Source organism: Bombina bombina, chromosome 2 (genome assembly GCF_027579735.1).
Source record: "Bombina bombina isolate aBomBom1 chromosome 2, aBomBom1.pri, whole genome shotgun sequence".
NCBI lineage: Eukaryota > Metazoa > Chordata > Amphibia > Anura > Bombinatoridae > Bombina > Bombina bombina.
In genome coordinates, this window is record NC_069500.1 from 461,364,325 (window position 1) to 461,385,923 (window position 21,599).

At 36.2% G+C, this 21,599-nt stretch overlaps 1 protein-coding gene across 1 annotated transcript in view; it reads right to left on the reverse strand.

Moving 5' to 3' along the window:
* The window catches only part of SEZ6L (seizure related 6 homolog like), a 371,674-nt gene that overhangs the window by 46,073 nt on the left and 304,002 nt on the right, over positions 1–21,599 (reverse strand). The window contains exons 9-10 of the mRNA XM_053702089.1: positions 19,832–20,026; positions 18,573–18,764 (exon numbers count right to left, since the gene is read on the reverse strand). Of these exons, the coding sequence (XP_053558064.1) occupies positions 18,573–18,764; positions 19,832–20,026 (387 nt within the window). The remainder of the gene's footprint in view (positions 1–18,572; positions 18,765–19,831; positions 20,027–21,599) is intronic.

Below are 21,599 nucleotides of genomic sequence, written 5' to 3' on the forward strand. Positions count from 1 at the left end.
ACCCCGAGTCTAAACACTCCTAACCTTACACTTATTAACCCCTAATCTGCCGCTCCCGCTATCGCTGACACATGCATATTTTTTTTAACCCCTAATCTGCCGCTCCGTAAACCGTCGCTACTTACATTATCCCTATGTACCCCTAATCTGCTGCCCCTAACACCGCCGACCACTATATTATGTTTATTAACCCCTAATCTGCCCCCCACAACGTCGCCGCCAGCTACCTACAATAATTAACCCCTAATCTGCCGACTGCAAAGCGCCGCCACCTACGTTATCCTTATGTACCCCTAATCTGCTGCCCCTAACACCGCCGACCCCTATATTATATTTATTAACCCCTAATCTGCCCCCCTCAACGTCGCCTCCACCTGCCTACACTTATTAACCCCTAATCTGCCGAGCGGACCGCACCGCTACTATAATAAAGTTATTAACCCCTAATCCGCCTCACTCCCGCCTCAATGACCCTATAATAAATAGTATTAACCCCTAATCTGCCCTCCCTAACATCGCCGACACCTAACTTCAATTATTAACCCCTAATCTGCCAACCGAATCTCGCCGCTACTGTAATAAATGGATTAACCCCTAAAGCTAAGTCTAACCCTAACACTAACACCCCCCTAAATTAAATATAATTTAAATCTAACGAAATAAATTAACTCTTATTAAATAAATTATTCCTATTTAAAGCTAAATACTTACCTGTAAAATAAACCCTAATATAGCTATAATATAAATTATAATTATATTATAGCTATTTTAGGATTAATATTTATTTTACAGGTAACTTTGTATTTATTTTAGCCAGGTACAATAGCTATTAAATAGTTAATAACTATTTAATAGCTAAAATAGTTAAAATAATTACAAAATTACCTGTAAAATAAATCCTAACCTAAGTTACAATTAAACCTAACACTACACGATCAATAAATTAATTAAATAAAATACCTACAATTATCTACAATTAAACCTAACACTACACTATCAATAAATTCATTATATACAATATCTACAAATAAATACAATGAAATAAACTAACTAAAGTACAAAAAATAAAAAAAGAACTAAGTTACAAAAAATAAAAAAATATTTACAAACATTAGAAAAATATTACACCATACCAGGTTCACCGATCCGTCCTCGGAAGTGTTGATCCAAGCTTCGGAAGTGTTGATCCAAGCCCAAGCGGGGGGCTGAAGAGTGACGTCCATCCTCGGGCTGAAGTCTGAATCCAAGCGGCGGCTGAAGAACTCCATCATCGGGCTGAAGTCGGAAGTCCATCATCGGGATGAAGTCTTCTATCAAGCCACATCTTCAATCTTCTTTCTTCTGGAGCGGAGCGGAGCCATCTTCTTTCCAACCAACGCGGATCCAACCTCTTCAACTGACGCCTACTCGCCGAATGACGGTTCCTTTAAATGACGTCATCCAAGATGGCGTCCCTCGAATTCCGATTGGCTGATGGGATTCTATCAGCCAATCGGAATTAAGGTAGGAAAATTCTGATTGGCTGATGGAATCAGCCAATCAGAATCAAGTTCAATCCGATTGGCTGATCCGATCAGCCAATCAGATTGAGCTCGCATTCTATTGGCTGTTCCGATCAGCCAATAGAATGTGAGCTCAATCTGATTGGCTGATCCGATCAGCCAATCAGATTGAGCTCGCATTCTATTGGCTGTTCCGATCAGCCAATAGAATGTGAGCTCAATCTGATTGGCTGATCAGATCAGCCAATCGGATTGAACTTGATTCTGATTGGCTGATTCCATCAGCCAATCAGAATTTTCCTACCTTAATTCCGATTGGCTGATAGAATCCTATCAGCCAATCGGAATTCGAGGGACGCCATCTTGGATGACGTCCCTTAAAGGAACCGTCAATCGTCGGGAAGTCGTCGGTGAAGATGGATGTTCCGCGTCGGCGGGATGAGCATGGATCCGGAATTTAGAATAGGGTAGGGCATTTTTTTTATTTTGGGGGTCTTTGTTATTTTATTAGGGGGCTTAGAGTAGGTGTAATTAGTTTAAAATTGTTGTAATATTTTTCTAATGTTTGTAAATATTTTTTTATTTTTTGTAACTTAGTTCTTTTTTATTTTTTGTACTTTAGTTAGTTTATTTCATTGTATTTATTTGTAGATATTGTATTTAATTAATTTATTGATAGTGTAGTGTTAGGTTTAATTGTAGATAATTGTAGGTATTTTATTTAATTAATGTATTGATCGTGTAGGTTTAATTGTAACTTAGGTTAGGATTTATTTTACAGGTAATTTTGTAATTATTTTAACTATTTTAGCTATTAAATAGTTCTTAACTATTTAATAGCTATTGTACCTAGTTAAAATAAATACAAAGTTACTTGTAAAATAAATATAAATCCTAAAATAGCTATAATATAATTATAATTTATATTGTAGCTATGTTAGGGTTTATTTTACAGGTAAGTATTTAGCTTTAAATAGGAATAATTTATTTAATAAGAGTTAATTTATTTCATTAGATTTAAATTATATTTAATTTAGGGGGGTGTTAGTGTTAGGGTTAGACTTAGCTTTAGGGGTTAATCCATTTATTACAGTAGCGGCGAGATTCGGTCGGCAGATTAGGGGTTAATAATTGAAGTTAGGTGTCGACGATGTTAGGGAGGGCAGATTAGGGGTTAATACTATTTATTAGAGGGTTATTGAGGCGCGAGTGAGGCGGATTAAGGGTTAATAAATTTATTATAGTAGCGGTGTGGTCCGCTCGGCAGATTAGGGGTTAATAAGTGTAGGCAGGTGGAGGCGACGTTGAGGGGAGCAGATTAGGGGTTAATAAATATAATATAGGGGTCGGCGGTGTTAGGGGCAGCAGATTAGGGGTACATAAGTATAACGTAGGTGGCGGTCGGCAGATTAGGGGTTAAAAAAAATGTAATCGAGTGGCGGCGATGTGGGGGGACCTCGGTTTAGGGGTACATAGGTAGTTTATGGGTGTTAGTGTACTTTAGAGCACAGTAGTTAAGAGCTTTATAAACCGGCGTTAGCCCAGAAAGCTCTTAACTACTGACTTTTTTCTGCGGCTGGAGTTTTGTCGTTAGATTTCTAACGCTCACTTCAGCCACGACTCTAAATACCGGCATTAGAAAGATCCCATTGAAAAGATAGGATACGCAAATGACGTAAGGGGATCTGCGGTATGGAAAAGTCGCGGCTGGAAAGTGAGCGTTAGACCCTTTCCTGACTGACTCTAAATACCAGCGGTAGCCCAAAACCAGCGTTAGGAGCCTCTAACGCTGGTTTTGACGGCTACCGCCCAACTCTAAATCTAGGCCTAGGTGATCTAAACTACAATGCTGTTTCAAATGGCTAATATAGTGTGCCATTAGCCAAAAAAATTCACAAACATACTTGACAATATAATTGTACATATGTTATTGACCTCTCTCCAGTTGTCTTTTGGCTTTCCTTCCTGATATAATAAATTTGTAAAATTATTTAGCCGCTATTCAGATGGTTACGAAAAGAGAATTCCACCAGGGAAAACACAATTTATGCTTACCTGATAATGGGCTAGATTACGAGTGGAGCAATATTTAACGCTTAAATATATGTCTATAAATGTGTACATATGTATTTATGTGTTTATATGTGTATATATGTCTGTAAATACATATATACACATACAGTATAAATACATAAATACATATGTACACACATATAAATATATATATATATATATATATATATATACACACACACTCACCACCCACTTTATTAGGTACTCCTTGCTAGTACCAGGTTGGACACCCTTTTGTCTTCAGAACTGCCTTAATTCTTCATGGAATAGATTCAATAAGGTATTGGAAACATTCCTCAGAGGTTTTGGTTCATACCAGTTTGAGATGATTTGAGCTTTTGTGACATGGTGCATTATCCTGCTGGAAGAAGCCATCAGGAGATGGGTACACTGTAGTGATAAAGGGATGGACTTGGTCAGCAACAATACTCAGGTAGGCCATGGCATTTAAACAATGCTCAATTGGTACTAAGGGGCCCAAAGTGTGCCAAGAAACTATCCCCCACACAATTACACCACCACCACCAGCCTGAACCGTTGATACAAGGCAGAATGAATTCATGCTTTCATATTGTTTATGCCAAATTCTGACCCTACCATCTAAATGTTGCAGTCGAAATCAAGATTTATTAGACCAATCTTCTATTGTCTACTTTTGGTGAGCCTGTGCGAATTGTAGCCTCAGTTTTCTGTTCTTAGCTAACAGGAGTGGCACCCGGTGTGGTCTTCTGCTGCTGTAGCCCATCTGCTTCAAGATTCGAAGTGTTGTGCAATCAGAGATCGTATTCTGCATAGCTTGGTTGTAATGAGTGGTTATTTGAGTTACTGTTGCCTTTCTATCATCTTGAACCAGTCTGCCCATTCTCCTCTGAACTCTGACATTATCAAGGCCTTGTCGTCCACACAACTGATGCTCACTGGATATTTTATCTTTTTAGGACCATTCTCCGTAAACCTTAGAGATGGTTGTGCGTGAAAATCCCTGTAAATAAGCAGTTTTTGGAATACTCAGACCAGCCCGTCTGGCACCAACAACCATGCCTTGTTAAAAGTTACTTAAATCCATTTTTTCCTCATTCTGATGCTCGGTTTGAACTTCAGAAAGTTGTCTTCACCACATCTGGATGCCAAAGTGCATGGAGTTGCTGCCATGCGATTGGGTGATTAGCAATTTGTGTTACCAAGCTATTGAACAGGTGAACCTTATAAAGTGGCCGGTGAGTGTATATCTATCTATCGACATGTATAGATGCTTCCTTTTTTTCTAACACCTGAAACCTCATATCTTTTTTGTGCAATATTTTTATTTCAATAATTTTTATTAGATGGTGTTATTACGAGTGTAACAGTACTGTGTAATGTATTTTGATGTGTTTTGTGACACTTTCTTGTTTCGTGAAATAGTTAACCAGAGCTCTGCCAATGGTAATCATTCTAGTGAAAATTGTGTTTGCACTTAAGTGATCACATTTACTTTTAACTTGTAATACGAGTGGAAAACCCGAAGCGTGCAAACACCCGGAATATACCCTTTATTGCTCCCTTGTAACTGTTATTGCTCCACTCATAATTTAGCCCAAATTAATTTAGGACCTAAGCCATAAAGCTCTTCTAGAAAGAACTTGACATGTTTTTAATATTAATCTAAATAATTTCAAATATAAAATCACTAATAAACAAATGAGCACTTTTGAGCAATCCGAAGAGGTTAAACAAATCTTAACTGGCAGAATCAGTAGAAGACTAGATAACCAGTAAGAAGAAGAAGCTACATTAGCAATATAGATTGCTTGCCTAAAAAAATAACCTGCTTTCATAAAGGCCCTTCTATCAAACGATTCTAGCTTCCTATCAAAAGGGTCCTTAAAAACATAATTGATATCTTACCTGGTAAATTCCTTTCTTCCATGGCGATAAGAATCCACAATCCATTACTCCTGGTAATTACCTTTCCTGCCACTAGGAGGAAGCAAACCTCAGAGCTCTATATAAACCCTCTCACCTCTACTGTAATCAGTCTGACATATAGCCAAGCTGACAGAGGTGAGAATGAAATAAAGCAAAATAGTAGTAAAAAAGTATGTGCCAAAAATAATTCAAAATATCAGGGTGGGGTCTCGTGGACTCTTATAACCATGAAAGAAAGGAATTCATCAGGTATGATATAAATTATATTTTATTTCATATAGGTTATAAGAGTCCACTATCCATTACTCATGGGAACTAATAACCAAGCTGTTTTTTTAAAAATTAATTTTATAAATGCAAATTAAAAAGATAAAACTTATTCCTAGACAGAAAGAACTGCCTGAAGCACTTTCCTTTCAAAAGCAGTTTCAGATGAAGCAAAAACTTAAAAATGGTAGAATTTAGTAAATGTATGCAAGCATGATAAAGTAGGTGCCTTGCAAACTTGTTCCACTGAAGCCTAATTCTTGAATGCCCAGGAAGTGCCTACAGAGCGAGTAGAATGAGCCATGTTATGCTTAGGAGGAGTTTTGCTTGCTTTTACATAAGCCATATGGATTAATTGCTTTCTGCCCCTTGCACTTACCTGAAAAATGAACAAAAAAATCAGGAGTTTGTCTGAAATCTTTAGTAACTTCAAGATAATATTTCAAAGTCCTGACAACAACCAAGTTATGAAGAACAAGGACATTGGGAAGGAACAACAATTTCCCTACTGATATTGTCAGAAGAAACAACTTTAGGCAAAAAATAAAAAAGTCCTCAAAACAGCTTTATCCTTATGAAAGACATGATAAGGAGGATCAGAAGAAAGCACAGACAACTCAGACACTATAGCATATGAAAAAGCCAAACGAAATAAAGCTTTCCAGGAAATAAGCTTAATATACACCTTATGCATAGGCTCAAAAAGAGGAGACTGCAAAACGTTCAAAAGCAAAATAAGATTCCAAGGAGGAGAAATAGGTCTGATTACAGGCTTTATTCTAGATAACACATTAACAAAAATATGCACATCAGGAATATTAGCAATTTTCAAAGAACTGACAAAAAGACCTTTCTGAAAACCATCTTGAAGATACTCAAAAATTCTCGGAATCCTAAAAGAATGCCAAGAATAATTACAGAAAAACAAAAAATAAAGGCTTTCCAAACATTATAATAAATTCTTCTGGTAACAGGTTTCCTAGCCTGAACAAAAGTATTCACAACAGACTCAGAAAAACCCTCTGACGAATAACTATTTTAGATTCCGATGGAAAATTGGGACCTTGAGACAGAAGATCTTTTCTTATAGAAGGAGGCAAAAGCTGGCAACTGGACACCTGAAGCAGATCTGCAAACCAAACTCTTCAAGGCCATTTTGGAGCTATGAGAATCACTGATGCATTTCCTTGCCTGATATTGGTTATTACTCTGGGTAACAAAACCAGCTGAAATGACCACAGCATTTCCAGAGCATCTGTCTCAATAGCCCTTGGATCCCTGGACCCGGAGAAATACTGAGGAAGCTTGTTGTTCAGTCCAGAAGCCATGAGATCTATCTCTGGCAAGCCCCAAAGATTCACAATCTGACTGAAAACATCTGGATGAAGAAGCCATTCCCCTAGATGGATAGTCTGACTACTGAGAAAATCTGCTTCCCAATTGTCCACTCCTGGAACTGCTGATATATGACAAAGATGGAACTCTTCCCAATCCAGAATTTTCTGAACTTCCTTCATTGCCAAGGAACTCCTTGTTCCCCCCTGGTGACTGATATATGCCACAGCTGTAATATTGTCTGACTGAAACTGAAGAAAAGGTTCTTTCCTTAACTGGGGCCAAAAAAAGAAGAGTCCTGTGAATTGCTCAGAGTTCCAAAATATTTATGGGCAACTTCGCCTTTCAAGATTCCCAAACTTCCTGACCTTGTAGTCCTTCAATACAACTTCATTTTTATTGTTGTTCCGTTAAAATCGATAACAATTTGCAAAGCATTCTTGCAATTAACATGGACTCAGCAGAATGTCCAGCATGATAAAAAACAAGATGTAGAGGCGCTTACAGCTGTGGGTATTACTGCTCCTGATGAGCGGGTACTGGTCAAATTATTTATCTGTATATCTCTGCAATCCTTCTCAATTGATCACAAACGGTGTAGTCAAAATTCTATATTAAAGCTCTTAAATAATATCCTCTTAACCAGCAAGGTCAATATTAAAATTATTTATTGTGGCTTTAAAATAATACACAAAACATAAAATCACTCCAGATCACAATCATACTCGCATTCATAAAAACCTTTGATATAATCGGCTATACAAAAAGGCCTATCAGATTTGTTTCAAATTATAATAATACGTTAAGAACAATGTAACTATATATTCAACACAATTAATATAAGCATATATAGAAAGTCCCAATGTTGACTCCAAATCTCACGGAGTTAGCGTTTGGCAAAGGCTAGTAGCTTCTCTGACAACTGGTATAGATTTATATTTATTCTGAGTCTTTTTAGATTTAAAAGATTCTTTTCAAACAGTCAGATCACAGTCCTTAATTGGATCCACAAGCCTTAGAACAAACGGAGATCAGGGAAAGATATCTTTAAAAATGCTTAGCTGTAATTCGCCAAAACAGGCTGCACCGTATAGAAATGCTTAGCTGTAATTCGGAGATACATTCGGAGATACATTGTTACCAATTGTTTTTACCAAAGCAAGTTTACAGCCTGAATTTACTGTTTTGACCAGACCATCTTCCGCTGCTAATAAGGAAAAGTGACATTTTATTGAAGGACTACAAGCTTTGTGCTGTCTCTATGGTTGAGTGAAGGATTATTGCTTTTGCTGAAGTAATTAAGGGGGAAAACTAAGCTCTTAAACTGTAAACATAACAACGTGAGCAGAAATCCAAGAAGTAGGAGGTGTGAAAGTAAACGGTTGCAGATGCAATCTAAGTTTGATCACCTTGTTGAACTCAGGTGGAAGTAAGGTAATGCCTTTGTGCACCTACACTAGCCTAGGGGAGAAGTGCATATCACAGAATAGCGTGTCAAGGTCCCGTAGTCAGGGTCTGAAGGATCACTGCCCTAGATAAAGGGGAAAGCATTGATTGCACTAAGGGGCATATCTATCAAGCCCTGTGTTTCTGGCGAGTCTGCAGGCTCGCCAGAAACACCAGTTATGAAGCAACGGTCTAAAGACCGCTGCTCCATAACCTGTCTGTCTGGTTAAAAGGCTTATTGTCAGAGCCCTTAGGGGCCTAAAGTAAGCAAAACCTCTTTTTAAAAGGGAATGGATATGTTGAAATTTAAATAAAAAAGAGAATGAATCAGGTTCAACATCAGAAAAAAAATCCTCATCATCAGAGGAAACTTCTCCTTCTAAAGATACAACAGGATTATCCCTAGCCTCAGAAGGCATAGCACTAGTAGAAGGTAAATTCTGAACTGACCTTGTACTCTTACTTGAAGGTGGGCGAACTGCCAAAATTTGAGAAATGGTAGATTTGTTGAGATCTTTCACACCTGGAGCAAAATCTGTAGAGCTTCCATGTAAAGAACAAAAAGAAGGAGCAGTAATACCCATATAAGCAGCATTCAGTTCATCAGAATGCATTCACATTTTTAAACATTAGTCACATAAATAAGCTGGGGGAGATACCAAAGCTTTTTTACAATACACACACTTATTATTGGTAGGAAAGTGTTCAGAGGACCCAGCTTCTAAGGTAGATTAAGGGACAGAATCAGAAGGCTCCATTATAGCATTAAACTACAGTTGCATGAACAATTATATCCCATTAAGAAAATATCTTGAGGAATGGAAATTTTACCCCTCCAAAAGAAGCTTAATAAAACTTACAGGACTAAAGCACACTAAGCTGAAATAAAAATAAATCAGAAGAGTAGACTCCACACCCAATGCCTAGATAGTGTTCAGCTGAGTAGGAGGATGTGCACAAAAATGAAGCTGTTAGAAGGGAGATTAGGTAGCCAAAATCCTTAACCCGATGCACTCAAAAACTGAAGCATGGGAAAAAACATAATGCACCTGAGCGGGCTAAAATCCCAATGTGTGCAATCCCAAGGGCTCTAGTACACTATGTGAAAGGTGTGGGGAAATAGTGCGCTGGTTTAAATAAAGTATCAGACCCCTTACAGTGTATTAGATCCTTCAATCTAAAAAATATTAAGCCGTAAAAGAAGATTTTGTAAGGGCGCTATTAGCTGAAGATACTTGTGTGAAATAATTATTATTTACAATATCTGTGATAATTATCTATAATAAGTATCTAGTGATTAGGTGTATAGTAAATCAAAGCAGCTTCTATCAAAAGTAGAATAATTTATTTGATAACAATAATATTTAAAATTTAAAATTTAGAGACGTCTCTAGCACAATTTGTTAGACATAAAAATAATACTCATTGGTACTTCATGAGAAATATTAGTTTGCTGTTTATTAGTATTTTTAGTCACAGTGGATCTACTGGTGTGTGACTGAGCAATTTCTAAAATCTCTCATGAATTTTTTGGAGTTCAAAGGATTACAAATTAACATCTATTAAAACAGCAATTTAAAATAACACATAACAGCTTGATAAACTTTTGTGTAGAAAAAGGAGCTTGAGAAAGGGCTGTGCATAAAAGGAGAATCTGATGTACTTATGTCTCTATATCAGAATAGATCAGTCCTTAGGCTGTTTTTGTATCACAGCGTACTTTCAAAGATACTTTTTATGTCCATATGTATGAACCAAAAGAGAGTCCAATAATCGTATACTGATATTAGCCTTAAATTACAATTTGTAGCTCCCATACAAATTTGTACCTTATCGTGTGCGTGAGCAACAACAGGGTATCCTATGCGTCCTGTGGCTCAGTTTTTCTGGCAGTGTCCTCGTGTTGTCGGCGTCTGACGTCACACCCGATGTATGGGGGCTCGACTTGCGCCTGCCAATCACTGCTTGGCGGATCGTTAGTGTACAATGTTTCTTCTTGTATCCAGTATTTTGTACTTCTCAAGTGCCGGTCAGTAGAAATGTGTATTAAAGATGGATTCACCTGCCCTTAGTGCTGTTTGCACGCAGGTTCAGATAACACTTGTCTTTGGTATCCTACGGTAGCGGTCAACCCGGGTTGGTCCAAGCGGCTCAAGAAATAGTGGAGTCAGATATACAGTCTTATACTTCTACGCGTTTCACTCCCTCCAGGAGCTTTATCAAGAATGATTTAGACTGCTTAACTCCTCTCTTTAATAGGTGTCTCTTGTTTCCTATTGGTTCATCGTGAACCATTGTTAAGGTGGTATGATTTGTTTTATTGCACCAGCCTCTTTATACATGGCTCCATTAATTTGCTTCTAGAGATTAACATTAAGCTTAGTATAAATTTAACCAAACATTTTACAGATAATACGAAAATAATGAAAAATACTAATAAGGTGCAGAAGTGCGAAGGATATATTTAAGGTGCAGAAGTGCGAAAGATACCTTTAGTTGGGGATTAATTATTACGTTATGGTAGCTAAGGTTTATATTTCTCTAATCAAGAAGAAATGGTGAGATGTCGAGCTCTGAATTTAGGCCTTTGGGGAATAGCGTATCATATTTGAAAATATACTCTGCTTCTTTTAGAAGCAACTTTTTCTGTATGTCCCCACCTCTCCAATGTTTTTCTATTTTGTAAATGCCCCAATATAACAAGTCCTTTGTATTACCCTTGTGTATGGTTTTAAAATGTTTATAGAGATGTGTGTCATCTGTTTTATTCTCTATATTATTAAGATGTTCCCTGATTCTGTCTCTCAAAGTTCTCTTGGTTTCTCCAAAATAGAATAGATTGCAGGTGCATTTTAGGACATAAATGATTCCTTTATGTGAGCATCTTATGAGTTCTTTAATTAGTAAGATATTATCAGGACCTCCTATCTGAATTTTATTGGATTTATTGCTGTGTCTACATGATTTACATGAGTAACATGGAAAAAAACCTGTTAGCTTTTGTCCATGAAGATCTTTTTGTATTAGTTTTTTGTTTTTAGATTTTCTTAATTCACTGGGTGCAAGAGCTGATTTTAAGTTACTTGCTTTTTTAAAGACAAAGCTGGGGTTATCTGTTACTTTTTCTCCCAGGATATTATCCTCCTTAATGAGGTGCCAGTGTCTTTTTACAATTTTTTTCACCATATTATGGTCAGTATGGTAATCAGTTATAAAAGGGATTTTTATTTTATTGTCGTCTGTATTTATTTTTTCTTTGTATACTAGTAGTGATTCTCTATTGGTGTTTTTTGCCCTTTCTAATGCTTTTTTGGTATGTGTTGCATTGTAACCTCTTGAGTTGAATCTTTCAATTAATGTTCCTGCCTGGTCCTCAAAATCTGTCATCCTAGAACAGTTTTTTCGTACTCTGAGACACTGCCCTATTGGTATATTATCTTTCCAGGCGTCCAGATGACAACTTTTGGCATGCAGGTAGTTGTTACAGTCAACTTTTTTAAAATGTGTTTTAGTCTCTAGCTTATTATCCAGTACCATAATTTCCAAATCCAAAAATGTAATAGACTCTTTGCTTTGGTTATGTGTGAAATTTAAACCAAAATTATTTTGGTTCATTTTTTCAAACATTTTAATTAGATCAGTTTCTGGCCCTCTCCAAATTATTATAAGGTCATCGATATATCTTTTATAGAGTACAAGGTTTGCACCATAGCCGCCGGATCCGAAGAAACTTTCTTCCCAGAGACCCATAAAAAGATTGGCGTAGCTAGGTGCAAACCTTGTACCCATTGCCGTTCCTTCTATTTGGAGGTAGAACTTATTATTGAAGGAGAAATAATTGTTCTCTAGGATGAATTTAATGCTCATCAGAATGAATTCCTTGTGTATTTCTGGCATATCTGTGTCTTTTGTCAGATAGTGTTTAATTGCCTCCAACCCCTTTTTGTGGTCTATTACTGTATACAGTGACGTTACGTCACAGGTGGCCAGATACATATCATCTTCCCACTGAAAAGTATTTAGTATGTTAAGTACTTGAGTTGAGTCCCTCAGATAGGAACTTAAATTTGTTACATATTTTTGTAGATATCCATCCACATATCTAGAAAGATTGGAGGAGATGGAGTCGATCCCTGATATGATGGGCCTACCAGGGGGGTCAATAAGGCTCTTGTGAATTTTTGGTAGAAAGTAAAAGATCGGTATTCTTGGATTTTGTGGAGTAAGATATTGAAATTCTTTTTCATTTAATACACCTGATCTTTTACCTTCTACCAACAATGCGTTTAGTGTTTGTGTAAATTTATTTGTAGGATTAAGATCCAGTTTTTTATATGTTGTGGTGTTATCTAAAAGTCTATGGGCTTCATTTAGATATTTCGTTGTGTCCATCACAACTATACCACCGCCCTTATCAGCAGATTTTATAGTTAATTCTTTGTTATTCTGTAAGTTGTTAATAATAGCTTTTTCCTTCAGGCTTAGGTTAAACTTTTTTGGTTGTGGGGGATTACATCTTTTGATATCTTTGAGCACTAGTTTTTCGAAAGTGTCTAAATAATTCCCTTTTGAATGTATAGGGTTAAATTTAGATTTAGGTTTTAGATAATCTAAAATCAACCACTCTAATCTAAAACCTAAATCTAAATTTAACCCTATACATTCAAAAGGGAATTATTTAGACACTTTCGAAAAACTAGTGCTCAAAGATATCAAAAGATGTAATCCCCCACAACCAAAAAAGTTTAACCTAAGCCTGAAGGAAAAAGCTATTATTAACAACTTACAGAATAACAAAGAATTAACTATAAAATCTGCTGATAAGGGCGGTGGTATAGTTGTGATGGACACAACGAAATATCTAAATGAAGCCCATAGACTTTTAGATAACACCACAACATATAAAAAACTGGATCTTAATCCTACAAATAAATTTACACAAACACTAAACGCATTGTTGGTAGAAGGTAAAAGATCAGGTGTATTAAATGAAAAAGAATTTCAATATCTTACTCCACAAAATCCAAGAATACCGATCTTTTACTTTCTACCAAAAATTCACAAGAGCCTTATTGACCCCCCTGGTAGGCCCATCATATCAGGGATCGACTCCATCTCCTCCAATCTTTCTAGATATGTGGATGGATATCTACAAAAATATGTAACAAATTTAAGTTCCTATCTGAGGGACTCAACTCAAGTACTTAACATACTAAATACTTTTCAGTGGGAAGATGATATGTATCTGGCCACCTGTGACGTAACGTCACTGTATACAGTAATAGACCACAAAAAGGGGTTGGAGGCAATTAAACACTATCTGACAAAAGACACAGATATGCCAGAAATACACAAGGAATTCATTCTGATGAGCATTAAATTCATCCTAGAGAACAATTATTTCTCCTTCAATAATAAGTTCTACCTCCAAATAGAAGGAACGGCAATGGGTACAAGGTTTGCACCTAGCTACGCCAATCTTTTTATGGGTCTCTGGGAAGAAAGTTTCTTCGGATCCGGCGGCTATGGTGCAAACCTTGTACTCTATAAAAGATATATCGATGACCTTATAATAATTTGGAGAGGGCCAGAAACTGATCTAATTAAAATGTTTGAAAAAATGAACCAAAATAATTTTGGTTTAAATTTCACACATAACCAAAGCAAAGAGTCTATTACATTTTTGGATTTGGAAATTATGGTACTGGATAATAAGCTAGAGACTAAAACACATTTTAAAAAAGTTGACTGTAACAACTACCTGCATGCCAAAAGTTGTCATCTGGACGCCTGGAAAGATAATATACCAATAGGGCAGTGTCTCAGAGTACGAAAAAACTGTTCTAGGATGACAGATTTTGAGGACCAGGCAGGAACATTAATTGAAAGATTCAACTCAAGAGGTTACAATGCAACACATACCAAAAAAGCATTAGAAAGGGCAAAAAACACCAATAGAGAATCACTACTAGTATACAAAGAAAAAATAAATACAGACGACAATAAAATAAAAATCCCTTTTATAACTGATTACCATACTGACCATAATATGGTGAAAAAAATTGTAAAAAGACACTGGCACCTCATTAAGGAGGATAATATCCTGGGAGAAAAAGTAACAGATAACCCCAGCTTTGTCTTTAAAAAAGCAAGTAACTTAAAATCAGCTCTTGCACCCAGTGAATTAAGAAAATCTAAAAACAAAAAACTAATACAAAAAGATCTTCATGGACAAAAGCTAACAGGTTTTTTTCCATGTTACTCATGTAAATCATGTAGACACAGCAATAAATCCAATAAAATTCAGATAGGAGGTCCTGATAATATCTTACTAATTAAAGAACTCATAAGATGCTCACATAAAGGAATCATTTATGTCCTAAAATGCACCTGCAATCTATTCTATTTTGGAGAAACCAAGAGAACTTTGAGAGACAGAATCAGGGAACATCTTAATAATATAGAGAATAAAACAGATGACACACATCTCTATAAACATTTTAAAACCATACACAAGGGTAATACAAAGGACTTGTTATATTGGGGCATTTACAAAATAGAAAAACATTGGAGAGGTGGGGACATACAGAAAAAGTTGCTTCTAAAAGAAGCAGAGTATATTTTCAAATATGATACGCTATTCCCCAAAGGCCTAAATTCAGAGCTCGACATCTCACCATTTCTTCTTGATTAGAGAAATATAAACCTTAGCTACCATAACGTAATAATTAATCCCCAACTAAAGGTATCTTTCGCACTTCTGCACCTTAAATATATCCTTCGCACTTCTGCACCTTATTAGTATTTTTCATTATTTTCGTATTATCTGTAAAATGTTTGGTTAAATTTATACTAAGCTTAATGTTAATCTCTAGAAGCAAATTAATGGAGCCATGTATAAAGAGGCTGGTGCAATAAAACAAATCATACCACCTTAACAATGGTTCACGATGAACCAATAGGAAACAAGAGACACCTATTAAAGAGAGGAGTTAAGCAGTCTAAATCATTCTTGATAAAGCTCCTGGAGGGAGTGAAACGCGTAGAAGTATAAGACTGTATATCTGACTCCACTATTTCTTGAGCCGCTTGGACCAACCCGGGTTGACCGCTACCGTAGGATACCAAAGACAAGTGTTATCTGAACCTGCGTGCAAACAGCACTAAGGGCAGGTGAATCCATCTTTAATACACATTTCTACTGACCGGCACTTGAGAAGTACAAAATACTGGATACAAGAAGAAACATTGTACACTAACGATCCGCCAAGCAGTGATTGGCAGGCGCAAGTCGAGCCCCCATACATCGGGTGTGACGTCAGACGCCGACAACACGAGGACACTGCCAGAAAAACTGAGCCACAGGACGCATAGGATACCCTGTTGTTGCTCACGCACACGATAAGGTACAAATTTGTATGGGAGCTACAAATTGTAATTTAAGGCTAATATCAGTATACGATTATTGGACTCTCTTTTGGTTCATACATATGGACATAAAAAGTATCTTTGAAAGTACGCTGTGATACAAAAACAGCCTAAGGACTGATCTATTCTGATATAGAGACATAAGTACATCAGATTCTCCTTTTATGCACAGCCCTTTCTCAAGCTCCTTTTTCTACACAAAAGTTTATCAAGCTGTTATGTGTTATTTTAAATTGCTGTTTTAATAGATGTTAATTTGTAATCCTTTGAACTCCAAAAAATTCATGAGAGATTTTAGAAATTGCTCAGTCACACACCAGTAGATCCACTGTGACTAAAAATACTAATAAACAGCAAACTAATATTTCTCATGAAGTACCAATGAGTATTATTTTTATGTCTAACAAATTGTGCTAGAGACGTCTCTAAATTTTAAATTTTAAATATTATTGTTATCAAATAAATTATTCTACTTTTGATAGAAGCTGCTTTGATTTACTATACACCTAATCACTAGATACTTATTATAGATAATTATCACAGATATTGTAAATAATAATTATTTCACACAAGTATCTTCAGCTAATAGCGCCCTTACAAAATCTTCTTTTACGGCTCTAGTACACTATCCCAACATTCACAGACCCGAAGGCCGACATGCGGTAAAAAATACTAAAAACTAAACTTGCGCGCCTAAAATCTGATGCACACAAATATTTTAAGGGACAGAAACAGAAGCCTCCATTATAGCATTAAACTACAATAACATAAACATTTATATCCCATTAAGAAAAGCTCTTGAGGCATGGAAATTTTACCCCCTCCTAAGAAACTACAGGACTAAAGCACGCTAAGCTGAAACAAAAATAAAGCAGGAGACAAGTAGACTGCACACCCGAAGCCTGGATGCGCTCAGCAGAATAGGAGAAAGCATGGGAAACTGAAGTGTGGGGAAAAAATAATGCCCCGGAGCGAGCTAAAATCGAAAACGTGCGCAATCCTGAAGGCCCTAGTGCTCTATCCCAAGACATGCAGACCCGAAGGATTGACATGTGGTAAAAAAAAACAACTAAACTCTGCGCCAAAAATCCGATGCGCACTAGGTTATTGTCTGTTTATGGTGACTGTTATGTTGGTTTGGATAAACAGAAAGCTGATTTTATTATGCAATCCTTTAAAACTTCCCTTTATACTATGGGGCTGAATTATCATTGTCTGGCGGATATGATACGTTGTAGTGAACTGCTTGTGCAATGCCGCCCCTTGCAGATTTGCTGCCAATCAGCCACTAGCAGGGGGTGTGAATCAGCCCGATCTTATAGGATCGGGCGTATTGATGTCTGCAGCCTCAGAGGCAGCGGACCAGTTAAGGAGCAAAAGACCGCTGCTTCATAACTGCTGTTTCCGGCGAGCCTGAAGGCTCGAACGGAAACAGGGGCATCAGGGGCCATGCGGCTCTTTATAAATTGGCCCCTATAAGTGAATACTGATTTAATAAATGCTATTATACAAAATCACAATTTTAACATAGATCTAAATGCTGTATCTGAAAATTAAAAATCAATTGTAAACAAGACAAAGCACAAAATGAATGGAACCAATGACATTTACTGTGTGTGTGTATATATATATATATATATATATATATATATATATATACACACACACAGTAAATATTGTGTTTGGAAATCAGTCTCCAGAACTTTATGTTTCATTGACAGTACCCTCATAGATCAGTAGATGGAGACAACTGTTCACATTTGAAGTTTTATAAGCATTTCACAGAGGACTTTAGGATGTTGGAACATCATTTTTAAATAAAAAAATTAACCTTTTGAACGTGTCAGTGAATTACAATGATAAACAAAAAACAGACAAATTTGCTGACATTGTGACCCAGAGACTGTATGTAATTATATGGGTGTTTCCTTGTATTGATTTCATGACTATCTCTTTGATGCAGCAAATACATTTTGACAGCTACAATCAATGCATTCTATAGATCTGCTGATATGATAGAGGCATTGTGTTTGTGAGTCACCTCCAAACAAACATGGTATTTTCAATTAACAGCGTTTGACCTTTTTTTTGTTTTATTAAGATTTTGTGCAGGTCTGTGACTTGTTTCTAAAAAGTTGTCAGCTCCACAACTTGAGAAACCAGCATCCCATATTGTTTTCCGTTAACACAAGTTGGTTAGGCATTTACTTATTTTGTCAATACTCAATAAAAAAAAGTATCTTAAGTTTTGAGGTAGAATTGTAACGATTCAGCATACTATGCAGAACAATAAACGTTTGTGTTTACAGACCTAGATAATTTTGGTATGCATATACTAAACTCCCTCTAATTTTCAATAGGTTGACAAATTATTCAGTATTATTTAAAGAAAAAAAAAAAGTAAACATCTAAGAAATAACTGAGAGGATATCTAATGTTTTATTTAATTGGATATAACTATGAGGTCCAATTTAGATCAGTTTATGTTTTTGTGGATTTATTTTTTATATGGATTAATTCTAAAGAATTGTGATTGACCCCTATGTTGGGGAACACAATATTCTACAAACAAAAAAAAATCTAGTCTCAAATGTCTAGGTTACTGTAACTTACAAACGCAATGAGGGATTCTCGATGTCCAGATTGGTGTCCCAGTCTCACGACTGTAGCATGTGAGAAGAGAACTTCCTTCAAGCACAAAGCCTGTGTTACAGGTATATTGAATGGTGGTTCCAACCAGAAGAATTGGATCTGAAATTAATCGTGTGGAGTGTTCTATCTCTCCAGGGTCTGTGCAGTACATGACTAAAACATAAAAAGATTGTTATTAAATGACAAGTTTATAGTAATATGACTATATTATTAAAGATTTGTTTTGCAATGTCCTAGCATGCAAACACACGTATTCAATCATTAGCTCAACCATGGAGTGGAAGCATTAATATCACAGTACGGAGAAAACAAAGCATAGATTTCCAATACTCTTCAAATAAAAGACACAATGAAAAATGACTAAGTGGGGAGTACATCTTTGTTTATTTGGAAGTCAAAAAGTCATTTGAACTGGTGATTTGTTGACTTCTGATAAGTTATTACAATAATGTTATGGGGTAAATCAAATTAAACAAGTTTTAAAAGCATTTATAGTGTTAAAATTACACTTTCTAATCTGTTAGAGCAACACTGTAATGCCATGTGTTTAACCCTGCAAAGGGATATCACAATTTTAATGTCCCATTCAGGACACTGGCACTGTTGGTCCTAAATGGAAATTACAACTGATCAAATCAGCAGCTCTAGTCCTACAGCTGGGTTGTATGATAAGTGATGCTGATTGGATCAGGGGAAGTTTCAGCTCTGGACTAGATAAGGAAATGATGATTTTTTTAATAAACTAATAAATAAAAAAATATTTGTCATTCCTGGAATCACTTTTTTTTGTAAATAATCTGTGCAATTGGCTAAAACAATATGTTAAATATACAATTTATAAATAAAATATATAAAAAAACACTTCACACTACACTTGGGGGTAGATTTATCATAGTCCGAGCGGACATGCTACGATGTAGCCTATCATGTCCGCTGCACATCGATAAATACCGACAGCATACCTTAAAGGCAAAACACTATTTTCTCGTCAAATTCTGTCAGTACATCCATAACACCCACGTTTTCTGTTATTCTGTATTAGTGTAAATACCATAAAACCAATGGCTATCAAGAGCTAACACAATGACATTGATTGGGCATTTTACACAGTTAAAAACAACAGCAATAGCTTACTTATCAACCGGAAATGTATTAACAATGAAAGAATGTGTTTTTAAGATCTCTTTTATCAGTTAGTGTGTTGTCTGCAAGGGGCTTACTTTTCTCACAGAATGGGGGGTCGCTGCTCCAGCTGAGGTCCCACTGGCATGTGAGGGTTTCACTCCCCTCAATGTCATAGCCTGGGTCACATTGGTAGGTGATTTTGGCTCCTCTGACAAGATCTGTGTGAGATGTAGTTTTCCATCCATTCTGGATCTCAGGTAGATCTGAGCAGGAGTCATTCCTAGACACCTCTAAAATATGAAACGTTCATGGTTCAGAGCATGGAACAGTTTACTTTTATTGTTACATTTACATCATTGGCTTGGTATCCTTAGTTGGAAAGCATAACACGAAATGCATCAACAGTGCGCTACAGGGAGCTAGCTGGTGATTGGTAGTTAGACGCATATGCCTCTTGCCATTGGCTCACCAGATGTGTTTAGCTAGGTCCTAGTAGAGCATTGGTGGTCAGGAACTGACTTTGCACACTGATACATGTAGACAATAACATGCTCCAACACCTTCAAATATTTTCTTTTTTGTACTTCTATGACTTCAGATAATGGAGAGCGTTTGTAAAACATTCTTTTTATACATTCTTCAGAAGAACTCATTATAGAAGTAGTTTTTTCTGGTGAACTGCTGGTGCAATGCCACCCCCTGACGGTTCGTGGCCGCTAGCAGGGGGTGTCAATCAACCCGATCATATTCGATCTGGTTGATTTCTGTCAATTTCTGTCCGCCGCCTCAGAGCAGGCGGACAGATTAGGGAGCAGCTGTCTTTAGACCACTGCTTCATAACTTCTCTTTCTGGCTCGCCAGAAACACGGGGATAAATATACCCCATAGACTTGACTTTTGGACTTTTTTCTTCCTGTATCCTCAAATGAGGAACCTTCTCAGCTGCGTCTCTGATTAAGCCATTGTTCGGCTCATCTGGATTTTCAATGATACTCAGATAGACTATTTTGATAACCCACAGATAACTGTGCCTTTATTTAAATATATTTTATTCTATATACTATTGCTAATGTTGACCTAGTAAATATATGATTATTTGCATTTTACTTTAATTGAATAAAGATCAAAATTCAAAAGAAAGAAAATATGTAAAGCCCGTGCATATTCAGTAACATCATGAGTGATTAAAAAAGATGTTAGAAAAAATACCTATAAATATGGTTATACATTACATAAAATGCTGAAATATTAAAGAAATACATAATTTATAATTATATTAATAAAAAAGCTATGTAAAGTTGCCCTTTGATTGCAAATAAGAGCCAAAAGTCTACATTTTCTTTAATAGTTAAACTTTATCAATTCTTAGGCTAGCCTGATGTCTAATTCCGGCATTAATGAATTCCTTTATAGTCTGTCCTTATCCACCCTTTATATACAGCTTACAAAATGATTACTTTTATTATGCCTCAGTTGGAACTGAATCTAATGTATTTATATGATTATGTAGATACTGTCTTCATAACTTTACACAATTAAGGCATAAATAGATATCTATAAAATTGCTGCTATTCAACCAAGTATCCTACTGGCCTTCCCTGCTGTACTATTGCTTTGTTTAATAAACTTTTCTTTTCTCAGAAATAAAAGAAGCTGCTTGTTAAAATAAATCTATTATATTTAATATATTTGCCCATGGACATTTCATTATCTATTCAAAGATATGGAACACATGTTTATATAATATGAAGACGTGTGTATAATTGTAAGAATTGATATTGACCTTGAACTGCACCATTCTCTAAGCACCTCATAACTCTTGCACATTAATTGAGCTCAAGCTTTCACTTCTGGTCCTGGAAC